The sequence below is a fragment of the Bos taurus genome, chromosome 4 (assembly GCF_002263795.3).
Source record: "Bos taurus isolate L1 Dominette 01449 registration number 42190680 breed Hereford chromosome 4, ARS-UCD2.0, whole genome shotgun sequence".
NCBI lineage: Eukaryota > Metazoa > Chordata > Mammalia > Artiodactyla > Bovidae > Bos > Bos taurus.
Window position 1 is genome coordinate 5,952,975 of NC_037331.1, and position 19,072 is coordinate 5,972,046.

The following is a 19,072-nucleotide window of genomic DNA, read 5'->3' on the forward strand; positions in this document are numbered from 1 at the left end:
CTTTTGACTTCTCCTTCATATTTGAATGAGATCCTTGCTGGGTACAGTAATCTGGGCTGTAGGTTATTTTCTTTCATCTCTTTAAGTATGTCCTGCCATTCCCTCCTGGCTTGAAGAGTTTCTATTGAAAGATCAGCTGTTATCCTTATGGGAATTCCCTTGTGTGTTATTTGTTGTTTTTCCCTTGCTGCTTTTAATATTTTTTCTTTGTGTTTGATCTTTGTTAATTTGATTAATATGTGACTTGGGGTGTTTTGCCTTGGGTATATCCTGTTTAGGACTCTCTGGGTTTCTTGGACTTGGGTGATTATTTCCTTTCCCATTTTAGGGAAGTTTTCAACTATTATCTCCTCAAGTATTTTCTCATGGTCTCTTTTTGTCTTCTTCTGGGACTCCTATGATTCGAATGTTGTGGCGTTTAATATTGTCCTGGAGGTCTCTGAGATTGTCCTCATTTTTAATTCATTTTCCTTTTTTCCTCTCTGATTCATTTATTTCTACCATCTATCTATCTTCTATTTCACTAATCCGATCTTCTGCCTCTGTTATTCTACTATTTGTTGCCTCCAGAGTGTTTTTGATCTCATTTATTACATTATTCATTATATATTGACTCTTTTTTATTTCTTCTAGGTCCTTGTTAAACCTTTCTTGCATTTTCTCAATCCTTGCCTCCAGGCTATTTATCTGTGATTCCATTTTGATTTCAAGATTTTGGGTCATTTTCACTATCATTATTCAGAATTCTTTATCAGGTAGATTCCCTCTCTCTTCCTCTTTGGTTTGGTTTGGTGGGCATTTATCCTGTTCCTTTACCTGCTAGGTATTCCTCCTCTCTTCATCTTGTTTATATTGCTGAGTTTGGGGTGGCCTTTCTGTATTCTGGCAGTTTGTGGAGTTATCTTTATTATGGAGTTTCCTCACTGTGGGTGGGGTTGTATCCGTGGCTTGTCAAGGTTTCTTGGTTAGGGAAGTTTGTGTTGGTGTTCTGGTGGGTGGAGCTGGATTTCTTCTCTCTGGAGTGCAATGAATTGTGTCTAGTAATGAGTTATGAGATGTCAGTGGTTTTGGAGTAACTTTGGGCAGCCTGTGTATTGAAGCTCAGGGCCATGTTCCTGTGTTGCTGGAGAATTTGTGTGGTATGTCTTGCTCTGGAACTTGCTGGCCCTTGGGTGGTGCTTGGTTTCAGTGTAGGTATGGAGGCGTTTGATGAGCTCCTATTGCTTAATGTTCCTTGGAGTCAGGTGTTCTATGATGTTCTCAGGATTTGGACTTAAGCCTCCTGCTTCTGGTTTTCAGTCTTATTTTTACAGTAGTCTCAAGACTTCTCCTCCTGTACAGCACCATTGATAAAACATCTACATTAAAGATGAAAAGTTTCTCCACAGTGAGGGACACCCAGAGAGGTTCACAGAGTTACATGGAGAAGAGAAGAGAGAGGAGGGAGTTAGAGGTGACCCGAATGAGATTAGGTGGAATCAGAAGAGGAGAGAGCAAGCTAGCCAGTAATCACTTCCTTATGTGTGTTCCACAGTCTGGACCACTCAGAGATGTTCACGGAGTTATACAGAGAAGAGAAGAGGGAGGAAGGAGACAGAGGTGGCCAGGAGGATAAAAGGCGGGAATGAAAAGGAGAGAGACAGATCCCACCAGTAATCAGTTCCCTAAGTGTCCTTCACCATCTGGAATACACAGAGATGCAGAGAGTTGGGTAGAGAAGAGAAGGGGGAGGGAGAAGACAGAGTCGACCTAGTGGAGAGAAAGGAGAGTCCAAAGGGGGAGAGAGCAGTCAAGCCAGTAATCTCGCTCCCAAGTAAAAATGGGTACTGAAGGTTGGGTTCTTAAAGGTACAAAATTGATAACAAATACCAAAAAGCAAAGATTAAAATTCTAGAGTAGAGGTTGGATTTTAATACAATATTAAAGAAAAGAAGAAGAAGAAAAAAAAACAAAGTCACAAAAGTTGTTAAATATATATATGTATGAAGTGTGCTTTAAAAAATAGTCTTTTTTTTGGAAAAGTAATAGTAGGTTATAAAAATTAAAGGAGTAATAGAGGACTTAAAAATTTAAAAAAAGAAAAGAAAAATAATGATCATAAAAATAGTAAAAATATATCTAGGACTTTCTCCGGTGGTATTGTGGGCAGTGTGGGGTCAGTTCATTTTCAGATAATTCCTTGGTCCGGCTTATATTTCTCAAGATCTATAGGCCCCTTCCTATGTAGTCAGTACTAACTACAGGGTTTTAATCTATTGCACCTATCACTTCCAAGGCGGTTCGCTCGGTTTTAGCTTCTGTTTGCTGGTCTCTTCAGTGTCTGATTTCCGCCCTGACACAAGGGGGCGGTGGTGGCCACTTTTTTAGGCTCACTTGTTCAGTTGTGCTGTGGGGAGGGAGGGACGCTGCAGACAAATAACACTGGCATGTACTTGTAATGTCTCAGCCACACTGGGCCTGCCCCCACTCATGGTGTGTGCACCCTCCCTGCCCACACAGCTCAGGCTCTAGGTTGCTCCACTGGGAACCATCCGAGGCTGGCCCTGGGCTGCATGCACCTCCCAGGTCTAAGCTGCTCAGGTTCAGGCATTCGGGTAGTCCTCAGAGTCGCAGACTCTGTTGGGCCTGTGTTTTGTGCCCTTCCCAGCTCCGAGCAGCTCGGGTGATGAGGTGTTTGGCGAGCGCGGTCACCGCGACTTATCACCTCTCCCGTCCCTGCCGCTCGGTTTTCTGGGTGTACAACTTGTGCACCTTCTCAGGCAGATGACTGTCCAGAACCCCAAGAAGTCTTAGTTAGCAAAGAAGCCTGCTTGCAGTTTGGTAGATAATGTCTCTCTGGGGCTGTGATTGCTCCCTTCCGGCACTGGCTGCCTGTCACCAGAGGGGGATGGTCTGCAGCTGGCTAGTTCTGTTCAGCCCTTCTGTGTGCGGGCCTGGCGGTGTCTTAGGGCTTTTCGCATGGTAGCTATCCCACAGTCTGGTTTGCTAGCCCAAATTAGTTCGCTCTGATTACCCTTGGGGGCATTCAGGCCCGATCCTTAGTCTAAGCAATGCAGCCCGTGCCGCCCTACCCAGCGTCGCTTGCTAGTGGCAGGTGCAGGCGTCTGAGCTGCTTCTCCGCTGGTTGAGTTACCGTTGGGCTCGTAATCTGTGGGTTTTAATTACTTACTTATTTTTCCCTCCCTATTATGTTGCCCTCAGTGCTTCCAAGGCTCGGCACAGCCTTGGCAGTGAGAGTGTTTCCTGGTGTTTGGAAACCTCTCTTTTTAAGACTCCCTTCCTGGGATGGAGCTCCATCCCTACCTCTTTTGTCTCTTTTTTTGTCTTTTATATTTTTCCTACCTCCTTTCGAAGACAATGGGCTGCTTTTCTGGGTGCCTGATGTTATCTGCCAGCATTCAGAAGTTGTTTTGTGGATTTTACTCAGCGTTTAAGTGTTCTTTTGATGAATTTGTGGGGGAGAAACTGGTCTCCCCGTCCTATTCCTCCACCATCTTAGGACCACCTCCTGCTTAGGCTATTTTGAATCCCTTGAGATTTCAAATGAGTTTTGTGATGGATTTTTCTGTCTCTGAAAATACCACCACTGAGATTTTGATAGAGATTTCATAGAATCTATAGTTTTCAGAGACAGAGATTTCATGGGTAATTTTTAGTAGTACTGACATATTAATAACATTAAATACTAAAGAACATAGGATATCTTTCCATTTATTTATCTTTGGTTTATTTCTGCAATTTTTGGTAGTTTTCAGTACACAAGAAATTGCCTCCATGGTGAAGTTACAATAGCATATATTTTTGATGCTGTTGTAAGTAGAGCTGCTTTTTTTTTTTTTTTTTCCTTTCCTTTACAGATTGTCTAGTCTATAGAAACACCACTGATTTTTGCGTGTCAATTTTGTATCCTGCAACCTTGCTGAATGTTGTATCAGTCAATATTTTTTAGTGTGGAATCTTTAGGATTTTCTTCATATGAGATCAGTTCAGTTTGATCGCTCAGTCATGTACAACCCTTTGCAACCCCATGGACTGCAGCACACCAGGCTTCCTTGTCCTTCATTATCTTCCAGAGTTTGCTGAAGCTCATGTCCATTGAGTCAGTGATGTTATCAACCCTCTCATCCTCTGTCATCTCCTTCTCCTCCTACCTTCAATCTTTCCCAGCATCAGGGTCTTTTCTAAGGAATCAGTTCTTCACATTAGGTAGCTAAAGTATTGGAGTTTCAGCTTCAGCATCAGTCCTTGCAAAGAACATTCAGGACTGATTTCCTTTAGGATGGACTGGTTGGATCTCCTTGCAGTCCAAGGGACTCTCAAGAGTCTTCTTCAGCACCACAGTTCAAAAGCATCAGTTCTTCGGCTCTCAGCTTTGTTTATAGACCAACTCTCACATCCATACATGATACTGGAAAAACCATAGCTTTGACTAGACGGACCTTTGTTGACAAAGTAATGTCTCTACTTTTTAATATGCTGTCTAGGTTGGTCATAACTTTCTTTCTAAGGAGCAAGCGTCTTTTAATTTCATGGCTGCAGTCACCATCTGCAGTGATTTTGGAGCCCCCCCTCCCAAATAAAGTCTGTCACTGTTTCCATTGTTTTCCCATATATTTCCCATGAAGTGATGGGACCTTAGTTTTCTGAATGTTGAGTTTTAAGCCACCTTTTCCACTCTCTTTCACTTTCAAGAACCTCTTTAGTTCTTCTTCACTTTCTGCCATAAGGGTGGTGTCATCTGCATATCTGAGGTTATTGATATTTCTCCCGGCAATCTTGGTTCCAGCTTATGCTTCATCCAACCCAGCATTTCTCATGATGTACTCTGCATATAGGTTAAATAAGAAGGGTGACAATATTCAACCTTGACGTACTCCTTTTCCTATTTGGAACCAATCTGTTGTTCCGTGTCCAGTTCTAACTGTTGCTTCCTGACCTGCATACATATTTCTCAGGAGGCAGGTCAAGTGGTCTGGTATTCCCATCTCTTTAATAATTCTCCAGAGTTTGTTGTGATCCACACAGTCAAAGGCTTTGGCATAGTCAATAAAGTAGAAGTAGATGTTTTTCTGGAACTCTGTTGGTTTTTCTATGATCCAGTGGATGCTGGCCATTTGGATCATACCCACTAAAACAGGGATAGCTTCACTCTTCCTTTACCATTTGAATTTGCTTCCTTTTTCTTGTCTAATTGTTCTGGGCAAGACTCAGTACTGTGTTCAATGGAAGTAGAGATGGTCGCCATCTTTTTCTAATCCTGATGTTGCAAGAAAATGCTAAGCTCCCATCTCAAGGGATTTCCTAGTTGAACTTCTCATTGAGAGCATGCTCAGTGTCTTATAGTTTGATCTTTATTTGTGTGTCCCAAATTCTTGATTTGTCTGAGCACTGTTCTGTGGATCAATAAAGTAGCAATCATTGGATATTTGTATTTTCTCTTTTGGGCCTGTTTTTAATTTTCTGTCCTTTTCTCATTGATTGATATGAATTATGTATGTTTTCTGAATGATAGTCCTCTGATGGCTACATAGCTGCAACTATTTCCTAGGTTTCCTGCTTGACTATTGTCAATTTTATGATTCTTTTTATTAAGTTTCTAATTTTAATACTAAATGAATCAATTATTTTCTATTATTGCTAGTCACTTTCTTTTTAAAGAAATTAGTCCCCATCTAAAATTCATGGAGATTTTTTTCCTGTATTTCCTTACCATTTCTTTATATGTTGATACTAATTAGTCACCAATGGTTCCTTCTCTTCTTATTGAAATAATCAAAATTTAATTAGGCTACTCTTTTAATTGTAGCTATGAGATATTCCATTCCCTGAGACTCAAACCTGAAAGATAATTTCACTAATTTTGTACTTTAAATTTAATAATATTTTAGCATTTTTCCTCAATTTTGCTTAAGAGAGAACAAAATATTTCAGAATATATCCTAGGAGAGAGTGTTACAGATAAGGGCCCTGGTCTGGTACTCAGTGGTGAAGAATCTGCCTGCTAATGCAGGAGATACAGGTTCAATCCCTTGGTCAGGAAGACCCCTCGAGAAGGAAATGGCAACCCACTCCAGTGTTCTTGCCTGGGAAATCCCATGGACAGGAGGGCCTGGCAGTCTATAATCCATGGGATCACAAGAGAGTTGGACATGATTTAGCGACTAAACAATATACATATACAGTATTATGAAAGCTGTTTAAATATAAGAATATTTATTAGAATATCATTATTTATGCTTTGGTTTCAATGGTTTTATGCCAGTTTCTGTTCTGTTTGTGACAGTCATGTAAAAATATGTGTGTAAGACTTCATGTAGGCTTCTGTTCTCCATGTTTAATGATTTAACATTTTTAATACCTTTGCTCAGTCTTTCCATATTTGTGCTTCAAGAAATATTAATATGCTTCTTTGAGAGAATGTGTACCATGGTCAGACTTCTTTGAGAAACACTATATCATTAGAATTTTACCACATGCATTTTTACTTTAAATACTCTTCTTATTACTGCAGCAAATCAATTTAATTTTGTTTACCAATTTTTTTGCCATCTGGAACATTAATTTCCAAATAAAATATCTATTAAAACCGAGGAACTCTATGAAACCTAGAACAGAGAATACTTTCTCTGAGTGATGGTTAAGATATTTCCCAATTTGAGAAAATATGTATTTTGAAAGAAATATGAAATTAAATAATATAATATGACCCAGATCCAATCAGTGACATGTATTATTAAAATTACGGCACTAAAAAAAAAAAAATCTTATTTCATGGCCTATGATAACCCATCCTTGGATGTGCTCTTATTAACATCTTTGTGGTCCCTTGGCTGATGACATATGCGATAGGAAAATCGGAGACCCAAGCCCTGTTAGAGGGCTGATGTCTTCCCATGACCTTCACGGCAGTACACACGTAGAAGAGGTGGGTGAAGATAGCAGCCATGCAGTGCACAGGGCTAAGCATTTGTTGAGTCAATGCTTGTCACAAACTTGGTGTTTTCTTTTGTAAGTCATCTGATTTCAGTCCTCACAATAACACTATGACTTGACTGTCATTGTACCTCTTTTAGAAATGTTCAGTTCAGTTGCTCAGTCATGTCCGACTTTTTGCGACTCCATGGACTGGAGCATGCCAGGCCTCCCTGTCCATCACCAATTCCCAGAGTTTACTAAAACTCATGTCCATTGAGTCAGTGATGCCATCCAACCATCTCATCCTCTGTTGTCCCCTTCTCCTCCTGCCTTCAATCTTTCCCAGCATCAGGGTCTTTTCAAATGAGTCAGTTCTTCGCATCAGGTGGCCAAGAAATGAGGAAGCTAGAACTAAGAGAATTGACTACTTTGCCCAGGATCCCAAACTTAGTCAACAAAAAGAATGTATTTAACATAACGTATTGGTTTCTTTCTACCTTTCTTTATTTCCCATCATGCAGAAGGAGCATTGGTAATACTCATGATAGATCCTTATGTTAGGGATGACCAAACTGAGTTACATTTTAGGATAAGTAGTTTTTCTAAAATTACACTTTTAGCCCATGATAGAAATAGAATTTGAAACCAGATGATTGTTAAAAATAATCTGCAAGTCCTTCCCATATTTGTGGCTGTCTTTATACATCTGGAGTATGCTTACTATGGACCATCTGGTAGTCACATTGTTCTAGAATTTCCAGGATGGCCAATAAGCCTTCTAATGTCAACACTGTGGGCTGTCTTGGCTTAAGCTTACATGAGACATTTAGAGGAGTCAAACTCATAGAAACAAATTGTGGAATGGGGCTGCCAGGACCTAGAAAAGGGGGAATAAGGAGGTGTTCAATGGGTGTAGAGGTGCAGTTTGTCCCAGATGCAAAAGTTCTGGAGATTAGTTGTGCAATGATTTGAGTATACTTGACACTACTCAACTATCCAGAGGGATGGTATGGGGAGGGAGGAGGGAGGAGGGTTCAGGATGGGGAACACATGTATACCCGTGGCGGATTCATTTTGATATTTGGCAAAACTAATACAATTATGTAAAGTTTAAAAATAAAATAAAATTTAAAAAAAAGTATAAAAAAAAATAAATAAAATACTTGATGAACAAATAAATAATAAAAAAAATGGTTAAAATGGCAGATTTTATGTTATGTGCATTTTACCACATTTAAAACCAACAAGAAAAAAAAAATCTTCTTTGAAAATGTATTCTCCATCTAAAGTTAAATTACATGGCATTAGGAGACTGTTACTTATTAACTTATTTTTTATTCACAGTAATCTGCAGCCCTGGATCTTATAACTCCCGTGATGGAATTCACTGCCTTCAGTGCAATAGCAGCCTGGTGTTTGGAGCAAAAGCATGTTTATAGGTCCATTTTGAGCTCGTCGATGGTTTGTCAAACACAAAAGTATATTTTTGAAGTATTAATATATAATAAATCACTATTATGCCAAAATTAAATGTATTAGATTTTACCAAAAAAAGATGTCATTTTAATTGAAATGCTGTATATCCAAATTCTTTATACACAGAACAGCCAATAATCTTTATTCATTAATGCCAGACCTACATATGACTCCAAAATATTTCTTGGGTCACTGTATTTAAGATAATTTCAAATATACTATATTAGGTTAACCCAAAAGGTTTTTATTATTTTTCAAAAATTGCCCATTTTGTCATTCAGTTCAGTTCAGTTCAGTCGCTCAGTCGTGTCTGACTCTTTGCGACCCCATGAATCGCAGCACGCCAGGCCTCCCTGTCCATCACCAGCTCCCGGAGTTCACCCAGACTCCGTCCATCGAGTCAGTGATGCCATCCAGCCATCTCATCCTCTGTCGTCCCCTTCTCCTCCTGCCCCCAATCCCTCCCAGCATCAGAGTCTTTTCCAATGAGTCAACTCTTCGCATGAGGTGGCCAAAGGACTGGAGTTTCAGCTTTAGCATCATTCCTTCCAAAGAAATCCCAGGGCTGATCTCCTTCAGAATGGATTGGTTGAATCTCCTTGCAGTCCAAGGGACTCTCAAGAGTCTTCTCCAACACCACAGTTCAAAAGCATCAATTCTTCAGCGCTCAGCCTTCTTCACAGTCCAACTCTCACATCCATACATGACCACTGGAAAAACCATAGCCTTGACTAGACGAACCTTTGTTGGCAAGGGGTTGTCATTATTATATGTTAACTAATCTGAGGCCACCATATTCTTCTACAGTAATTGTAATTTCAGCTTGTTTCAGTTCTTTTCTTTAATTTTATGTAATTTTATTCCTTGCAGTTTGAACTTTCATAGCTCAAAGTCACTTTTTTAAAACTCCAAGTCTTATTGCAATTTTTAGCTACTTGAGTTAAGACCTAGACCCATACAGACACATACCCCCCAAACGCATTATGGATTTTTAATACAGTTCACTGTGGTGATCTTAAACTTTTCAGTTTAAAGTCCCTCAAATTATCTTTTTAACATCTTAGAATAAAGCAGTCATTGTAGGTGCCTAAATTAACATTTGAAGGACTTCTCTGGTGGTCCAGTGGTTAAGAATCTGCCTTGCAATGCAGGGGAAACAGGTTCAATCCCTGCTCTGGGAACTAGGAGGCCACATGCCAAAGAGCAACTAGCCCACACACAGCTAGACAGTCTCTGCTGCGTGCCACAACTAAGACCCAGTGCAGCCCAATAAAGAAATGCATGTCTTTAAAAAATGAATAAATAATTCGCCATTTGAGCTTTTGTGGAGACAAAGAGGAACTAAGCAACCCCTTCCCCAACAGCCTCTCTAAGGATGAGAGTCCAGCAGCTCTTCTACTCCTTCACTGTTAAAGCATCTGTGACAGGCACTGCTACAGCCACCTCACACTCTCTCACCCTGGGGTGTTGTGTTCCAATGTGAAAAATTGCCACAAATTTAGACATTAATTACAGGGAAAATACATGAGTAAATCACAGAATCAGTAGCTTCTCAGTTTTATACTTACTGCTTTATTATACTTGTATCAGCTTTATTATACTCTCTTTGGAATGTTTCCTTTGTTTCTCTTCATCTTTCCTTTCTTGAGACATGAACACATGTGAATGGCAAATGCACACAGGTTGGATCTGGGCGCAAGTGTGCAGGACACTGGACAGTTTACAGAGAGGCGCAAGTGTGCAGGACACTGGACAGTTTACAGAGAGGCATTTACTGACCCTGAGGCCCTGCATGGCATTTTGAAAGGTCCAGTTACTATATTAGCTTCTCATTTGTTCTCCCTGTAGGTAAGTGTTACCTGGAATTCTCACAGAAATACAGAGGAAAGGGAAATGACATTTCTTTGTGAGCCCTAGTGATGTTTCTCTAACAGGCCTTTGGACTGTAATCGTTTTGTAATTGTTTTCCTCTATTTTTGAGAGGTTTTTAAGGAACCTTATTTCTACCCTTAAGTAACATGTTTCTGCTGTTTCACTGTTTGGGTAGCTTATTGTTCTTCTAGCACATGCTTTCTGTAGCTTGTAAAAGACCTATTAAGTCTCCATCTGTGAAAGCAGTGCAGCCTCCTTGAGTTTCCAAATTTCTACATTGTATAGTATGATGAACTGGGATACATATTCTTTCCTTTGTACTCCCTGAGTTGGGATTCTTCTTCTTCTTTAACAGCTTAGAGGACTTGAATTTCCCATGCGTCTTTGTAAGGAGTGACCAGGATCAGCTGGGAAGCAGCACGGGGTGTCGCGGTGGTGTGGGCAGAGGAGGGCAGAAGGACTCAGGGTGAGAGGGGACAAGGGGCAGGGCGATCAGGGCCAGCTACAGATTCTCACCTCACGGAGGCTGGCCAGGAGTAGGGCCACGCAAATGCCGGGGCGGAGCAAGGCCAGATATAAGCGTGCAGGCAGAGAGAACAGTTTGTAGAAACTGAGACAGAGAATAGACTAGGAGAAGAAAGAGAAATGTTCATTATTTCTCTTTCTTGGGTCCCATAGTGAAATGTTCTTTGCCCTGTTTGATCACGTGTCACATTTATTTTAGTTGCCTGTATGTCTGTCTTTCACATTCAACAATATTAATACCAGAGTATTCCTAGTTTCCTAGCCTTCTTCATAGCACATAGCTATGAGCTTAGTAAGTTTTCAGTTACTTAATAGATTATTAATGTCCCATCAATATAAATGCTTTAAAACTAAAATAAAAGTTGCCTCTATCGTATTGACAGATTGGTTGTGGAATGTTGAAAGTTGTAAGCAGTTGACAATGTGTATGATTAAAAACTATCAACTAATCCCTAAGATAGATTGTTGACATAAGGCAGTTTCGATGTTTATTATTTTTGTTAATATCAAAATAATATCTTGCATTTATATAATGATTTATTTTTATTGAAACTTTTCTTAAATTACACAGTCTGATGTTTACATTGACCTGTGAAGTTATGGCAAATATGATTCCATTTTGTATTTTATTGTTTAGATTTTTTCTCATTATAGATGTGTAATATGTACTCATTTGGCAATATGTAATATTGGTCCAGTAATTTCACTTAAAGGACACTATCCAAAGGAAGCAGATTAGAGATCAGGTGAAATATTCCATCTAGGGTTACTAATAATGAAAATGGAATTAATAGAAATTATCTACAAGAGCAAAATGGTTAAATAAATTATGTTGTTTCCATGTGGTAGCATGTTATGTAGTACTATATAGAGTTTAGAAATGGAGACACAAAGGTAGAGAACAAACATATGAACACCAAGGGTTGTGAAGAGGGGGGTGGGATGAATTGGGAGATTGAGATTGAGATATACACATTACTGATACTTGTGTAAGACACATAACTAATGAGAACGGACCGTATAGCACAGGGAACTCTACTCAGTGCTCTGTGGTGACCTAAATGGGAAGGAAATCTAGAAAAGAGGGGCTATATGTGTACATATAACCAATTCACTTTGCTGTACAGCAGAAGCTAACAGCATTGTAAAGCAATTATACTCCAATAAAAATTAATTTAAAAAATAAAATATTAAAATTTTAGGTCTTAAAACACAATGAACCAAAATGTTAAGAGTGACCATCCTTTGTAATAGATTCCTGTGTGAGGTTTTTTTGATACCATCTGTTTTCCAGATTTTCTGCAATGAAATGAATTACTTTGGGAAATCCTGGAAGCAGTAAACATATTTTGACAAATGACAAGAGTAACCATTTGGGGAAGACACTGTTGCTCATCTCTTCAGTATCTACTCGCCCACCTTCTTCCCAGTGGAACACCAAGTTTGTTTACTCTAGAGAACTGTCCTTCTTAGCCAGTCAGCATGTGGCTTTTTTCTGACCTCTGTTTTGTTGAAACTGTGAGGTGAATGCCCTGAGGATGGAGCCCACACTGAGGACCCAGAGTGGAGACTCAGGAAGAGCTGGGCCTTGATGGTGATGATGAATCACTGCCCTTATTTTGTTTGAATCCCAGCCTGTCCTGGATACCCCAGCTCTGTGAGATACAAAAGCTTCTTTAGTTAAAGCAAGTTAGGTTTTCTGCAACCAAAAGCATGCTAATTGGTAGAGTGTTCATTCATTATAGGAAATAGGTAAAACAGAGGAAATTAGAAGTAGGGAGAGAATACCATTTATTGCTTCATAACCCGGATGTCAGCAATGTTAACATTTGGGGAAATTTCCTACATTTGTGTGAATTCTTTATTCATGCATATGCAGCCAGTATGTCCCTTAATATATAATGTTTTCTATAGAATTGTATTCACCTCAACATAATTTTGGGATTCCCTTGTAGCTCAGTTAGTAAAGAATCTGCCTGCAGTGCAGGAGACCTGGGTTCAGGTCAGGAAGATCCCCTGGACAAGGAAATGGCAACCCACTCCCGCTTGTCTGGAGAATCCCCTGGACAGAGGAGCCTGGAGGTCTACACAGTCTATAAGCTCACAAAGAGTCGGACACGACTTAGTGACTAAATCACCAACATAATTTTAATGACTATTACATTTGATACATTTCAGCAAAATTAATATGGTGAAACATTTCTAGTTGGACATTGCTGCTGCTTCCAGATTTTCACTGTTCTATATAGCATTATAGTTAACATCTTCTTTCTTAATACTTGGGTATTTTTAAGTCTTCTCTATGCTGAGTACCCAGAAGTAGAATATTATAATCCTTAGGACCATTTGCTAGATTTCTTTCCTAAAGAATTGTACCAATTTGTAGTCCCACCACGGAGAAGGCAATGGCAACCCACTCCAGTACTCTCACCTGGAAAATCCCATGGATGGAGGAGCCTGGTAGGCTGCAGTCCATGGGGTTGCTAAGAGTCGGACACAACTGAGCGACTTCACTTTCATGCATTGGAGAAGGAAATGGCAACCCACTCCAGTGTTCTTGCCTGGAGAATCCTAGGGACGGGGGAGCCTGGTGGGCTGCCGTCTCTGGGGTTGCACAGTCGGACACGACTGAAGCAACGTAGCAGCAGCAGCAGCATAGTCCCACCAATGATATATATCAGAGTACATACTTCACCACACCCTCTCTGAATTCATTTTTAAAATGACTTATTTCAACAGATGGAAATAGTTTCTCATGTTTTTCCTTTTTTGGAGTACTGATGAGGTTGAGCATCTTCTGATACATATAATAGATAACACTTGGTAAGCTTGAAAGTGAAAGTGAAAGTCAGTCAGTTGTGTCTGACTCTTTGTGACCCCATGGACTATACAGTCCATGGAATTCTCCAGGCCAGAAAACTGGATTGGGTAGCCTTTCCCTTCTCTAGGGGATCTTCCCAATGCAGGAATCGATCCCATGTCTCCCATGGACTATACAGTCCATGGAATTCTCCAGGCCAGAAAACTGGATTGGGTAGCCTTTCCCTTCTCTAGGGCATCTTCCCAATGCAGGAATCGATCCCATGTCTCCCACATTGCAGGCAGATTCTTTACCAGCTGAGCCACAAGGGTAGGCTTGGTTACGCTTGAATCCTAGCAGTTCCAAGGGTGTTTGGTTTCCAAGGGTTACCTACAGTATGTATAGAAAATTGTATTTGCTGGCTTATCAGGGGTGTGCATTGGTTGTGTCAGAATTACCCAGTGGGGACCCCTCCAGTTAGTTATGTCTTGTATAATCCTCTCTCCTTGAATGTGGGTAGAACCTGTGACTTGATTTTAGACGATAGAAGGTATCAAAGATGACAGAGTCACTTGCATAATTATATTACACGAGGCTCTGTATTAGTGTCCTGGAGCAAGAGATCCTCCTGCTGGCACAGAAGGAGCTGCTGTGTCATGAGTGGACCTATAAGAAGACCAGCTGGTAAGGACCTGCAGGGGGCTCAGAGAGCTGAAGGCAGCCCCTGCTGTCACCTGGCAAGAAAGCAGTGCTTCAGTCCTTAGACCGCAAGGAATTGGATTCTGCCAGAAACTACATGAGCTTGGAAGAGGACACCCTCCTGTAGAAAGGCACCCAGCCCAGCCAACCCCTGCCAACAGCTCTGTCCTGGGCAGAGGGCCTCTCTAAACCGTAGCTCAGACTCCTCTCCTTAGAAACAGGGATGAAAACAGGATTGTTTCCAGTCATGAAGCATACGGTGATGTGTTACCCAGCAATAGAGTATGTACCCAATGCCCCCCTTCATGGGTCACAGGCTTGTGATGAAGGGGCTTGTGTAACTCCATGAAGCTATGAACTGTGTATGCAGGGCCACCCAAGATGGGTAGGTCATAGTAACAAGTTCTGACAAAACATGGTCCATTGGAGGAGGAAATTGCAACCCATTTCAGTATTCTTGCCTCAAGAACTCCATGAACAGTATGAAAAGACAAAAAGCTTTGATATGGAAGATGAGCCCCCTCAGTCTTAAGGTGTTCAATATGCTGTTGTGGAAGAGTGGAGAGTATTTACTAGTATCTCTAGAAAAATGAAGCGGCTGGGTCAAAGCAGAAATGATGCTCAGTTGTGGATGTGTTGGGTGGTGAAAGTAAAGTCCAGTGCTGTAAAGAACAATAATTGCATAGGAACCTGGAATTTTAAGTCCATGAATCAGGGTAAATTGGACATGGTCAAGCAGGAGATGGCAAGAGTGAACACTGACATCTTAGGAATCAGTGAACTAAAATGGATGGGAATGGGTGAATATAATTCAGATGACCATTATATCTACTACTTTGTATATAGAGAGAGATAGTGTTCTTTCCTGGAGAATCCCAGGGACAGGGGAGCCTGGTGGGCTGCCGTCTATGGGGTCGCACAGAGTCAGACATGACTGAAGCGACTTAGCAGCAGATATATAGATATTGATATATTAGATATAGATATATAATGTGGACATTTCACATGCTAGCAAGGTAATGGTCAAAATCCTTCGAGCTAGGCTTCAACAGTATGTGAACTGAAACTGAGTACAAGCTGAGTTTAGAAAAGGCAGAGGAACCAGAAATCAAATTGCCACTGTCCATTGGCTTATAGAGAAAGCACGGGAATTCCAGAAAAACATCCACTAATGCTTCATTGACTACATTAAACCTTTGACTGTATGGATCACAACACAAACTGTGAAAAATTCTTCAAGAGTTGGCAATACCAGACTACCTTGCCTGCCTTCTGAGAAGCCTTTGTGCGGGTCAAGCAGCAGTAGTTAGAACTGGACATGGAGCAGTTGTTGTTTTGGTTCAGTTGCTCAGTCATGTCTGACTCTTTGTGACCCCATGGACTGCAGCACGCCAGGATTCCCTGTCCTTCACCATCTTCTGGAGCTTGCTCAAACTCATGTCCGTTGAGTTGGTGATGCCATCCAACCATCTTGTACTCTGTCATCCCCTTCTCCTCCTGCCTTCAGTCTTTCCAAGCATCATGGACTGGTTCAAAATTGGGAAAGGAGTACATCAAGTCTGTATATTGTCACCCTGCTTATTTAACTTCTATGCAGAATGCATTATGAGAAATGCCAGGCTGGATAAAGCACAAACTGCAATCAAGGTTGCCGAGAGAAATATCACTAACCTCAGATATGCAGCTGAGAAGGCAATGGCACCCCACTCCAGTACTCTTGCCTGGAAAATCCATGGACAGGGGAGCCTGGTAGGCTGCAGTCCATGGGGTCACTAAGAGTTGGACACAACTGAGCGACTTTACTTTCACTTTTTACTTTCATGAGTTGGAGAAGGAAACGGCAACCCAGTCCAGTGTTCTTGCCTGGAGAATCCCAAGGACGGGGAAGCCTGATGGGCTGTCGTCTATGGGGTCACACAGAGTCTGACAGGACTGAAGCGACTTAGCAGCAGCAGCAGCAGCAGCAGATATGCAGATGACACCACCCTAACGACAGAAAGCAAAGAGGAACTAAAGAGCCTCTTGATGAAAGTGAAAGAGGACAGTGAAAAATCTGGCTTGAAACTCAGTATTCAAAAAACTTAAGATCATGGCATCCAGTTCCATCACTTCATGGCAAATAGATGGGGAAACAATATGACAGACTTTATTTTCTTGGGCTCCAAAATCACTGCGGATGGTGACTGCAGCCATGAAATCAAAAGATACTTGCTCCTTGGAAGAAAAGCTGTGACAACTTAGCGTATTAAAAAGTAGAGACGTTACTTTGCCAACAAAGGTCCATCTAGTCAAAGCTATGGTTTTTCCAGTAGTCATGTACAGATGTGAGAGTTGGACCATAAATAAGGCTGAGCACCAAATAACTGATGCTTTTGAATTGTGGTGCTGGAGAGGCTCTTGAGAGTCCCCTGGACAGCAAGGAGATCCAACCAGTCAATCCTAAAGGAAATCAACCCTGAATAATCACTGGAAATACTGATGCTGAAGCTCCAATATTTTGGCCATCTGATACAAAGAGCCAACCCATTGTAAAAGACCCTGATGCTGGGAAAGATTGAGGGCGGGAGGAGAAGGGGGCAACAGAGGATGAGATGGTGGGATAGCATCACTGACTCAATGGACCTGAGTTTGAGCAAACTCCAAGAGATAGTAAAGGGAAGCATGCCAAGGAAGCCTGGCATGCTTGGGGTCACAAAGAGTCTGATGCAACTGAGCAACTGAACAATGACAACTGTGGGCAACAACTCCTTAGAAGAAGTGGAGTAGCTCTCATAATCAACAAAGAGTTTGAAATGCAGGACCTGGGTGCAGTCTCAAAAACAACGAAGATCTGATTCCTTTTCAAGGCAAACCATTCAACATCACTTTGATCAAATCTATGCCCCAACCACTGATGCTGAAGAAGCTGAAGTTAACCGGTTCTATGAAGATCTACAAGACCTTCTAGAACTAACACCAAAAAAAAAAAAAAAGATGTCCTTTTCATCATAAGGGGTTGGAGTGCAAAAGAAGGATGTCAGGTGATACCTGGAATAACAGGAAAGTTTGGCCTTTGAGTACAAAATGAAGCAGGTTAACAGTTTCATCAAGAGAGCACACTGGTCATAGCAAACCCCCTTTTCCAACAACCCAAGATGTGACTCTACATGTGGACATCACCAGAAAGTCAATACCAAAATCAGATTGATTATATTCTTTGCAGTTGAAGATGGAAAAGCTGTGTACAATCAGCAAAAACATGACCAAAGCTGACTGAGGCTCAGATCATGAGCTCCTTATTGCAAAATTCAGGCTTAAATTGAAGAAAGTAGGGAAAACCATGGGCTTCCCTGGTAGCTCAGCAGTAGATAATTCACCTGCAATGCAGGAATCACAGGAGATGCAGGTTCGATTGCTGGGTCTGGAAGAGCCCCTGGAGGAGGGTATGGCAACCCTCTCCAGTATTCTTGCCTGGAGAATCCCTATGGACAGAGGAGCCTGGTGGGCTACAGTTCATAGGGTCACAAAAAGTCAGACATAACTGAAGCAACTTAGCGTGCATGCACAGGAAAAGCCACCAGGCCATTCAGGTATGACCTAAATCAAATCCCTTTTGAATATACCATGGAAGTGACAAATAGACTCAAGGGATTATATATGGTAGACAGAGTGCATGAAGAACTATGGATGAAGGTTCATAACACTGTACAGGAGGCAATGACCAAAACCATCCCAAAGAAAAAGAAATGCAAGAGCATGATGGTTGTCTGAGGAGGCCTTACAGATAGCTGAGGAAAAAAGAGAAGTGAAAGGCAAGGGAGAAAGGGAAAGATATACCTAACTGAATGCAGAGTTATAGAGAATAGCAAGGAGAGAATAGAAGATCTTCTTAAATGAACAGTATAAAGGCAGAAGAAAATAATACAGTGGGAAAGACTAGAGATCTCTTTACGAAAATTGGAGAGATCAGTTTTCAACATTTCATACAAAGATAGGCACAGTAAAGACAGAAACACTAAGAACCTATGAGAAGCAGAGGAGGTTAAGAATAGGTGGCAAAAATACACAGAACTATACAAAAATATATTAATGACTCCAATAACCATGATGGTGTGATCAGCTCACCTAGAGCCAGACATCCTGGAATGTGAAGGTAAGTGGGCCTTAGAAAGCATTACTACAAACAAAGCTAGCTGGAATTCCAGCTGATCTATTTCAAATCCTAAAAGATGCTCTGACTATAAAGTGCTGCACTCAATATACCAGCAAATTTGGAAAACTCAGCAGAGGCCACGGGACTGGAAAATTTCAGTTTCCATTCCAATTCCAAAGAAAGACAGTGTGGAAGAATGTTCAAACTACTATACAATTTTTCTCACTTCATGTGCTAGTAAGGTTATGCTCAAAATCCTTCAAGCTAGATTTTAGCAGTATGTGAACAGAGAACTTCCAAGTATATAAGCTGGGTTTCAAAAAGGTAAAGCAACTAGAGATCAAATTTCTACATTTGTTGGATCATGGAAAATGCAAGGAATTTCCAGAAAAACTTGCGCTTCATTGACTGTGCTAAAGCTTTTGACTGTGTGGATCACAATAAACTGGAACATTTTTCAAGAATTTCTTTATTCTTTAAGATGTGGGCGTACCATATCACCTACCTATCTCCTGAGAAATCTGTATTCGGGTCAAGAAACAACAGAATTGGACATGATAAAGCTGAGTGGTTCAAAATTGGGAAAGGAGTAAGACAAGGCTGTATAGTGTCACTCTGCTTATTTAACTTATATGCACATATATCATGCAAAA

At 40.9% G+C, this 19,072-nt stretch overlaps 1 protein-coding gene across 2 annotated transcripts in view; it reads left to right on the forward strand.

The window, feature by feature from the left end:
• The window catches only part of ZPBP (zona pellucida binding protein), a 151,706-nt gene extending 143,265 nt beyond the window's left edge, over positions 1 to 8,441 (forward strand). For both annotated transcript variants that reach the window (NR_197968.1, NM_001434770.1), the window contains one exon: positions 8,260 to 8,441. Coding sequence is in view for 1 of the 2 variants with exons in the window: in NM_001434770.1 (NP_001421699.1) it covers positions 8,260 to 8,354 (95 nt within the window). In the remaining variant the exon portion in view is untranslated. The remainder of the gene's footprint in view (positions 1 to 8,259) is intronic.
• The last annotated feature ends 10,631 nt before the right edge of the window (positions 8,442 to 19,072 follow it).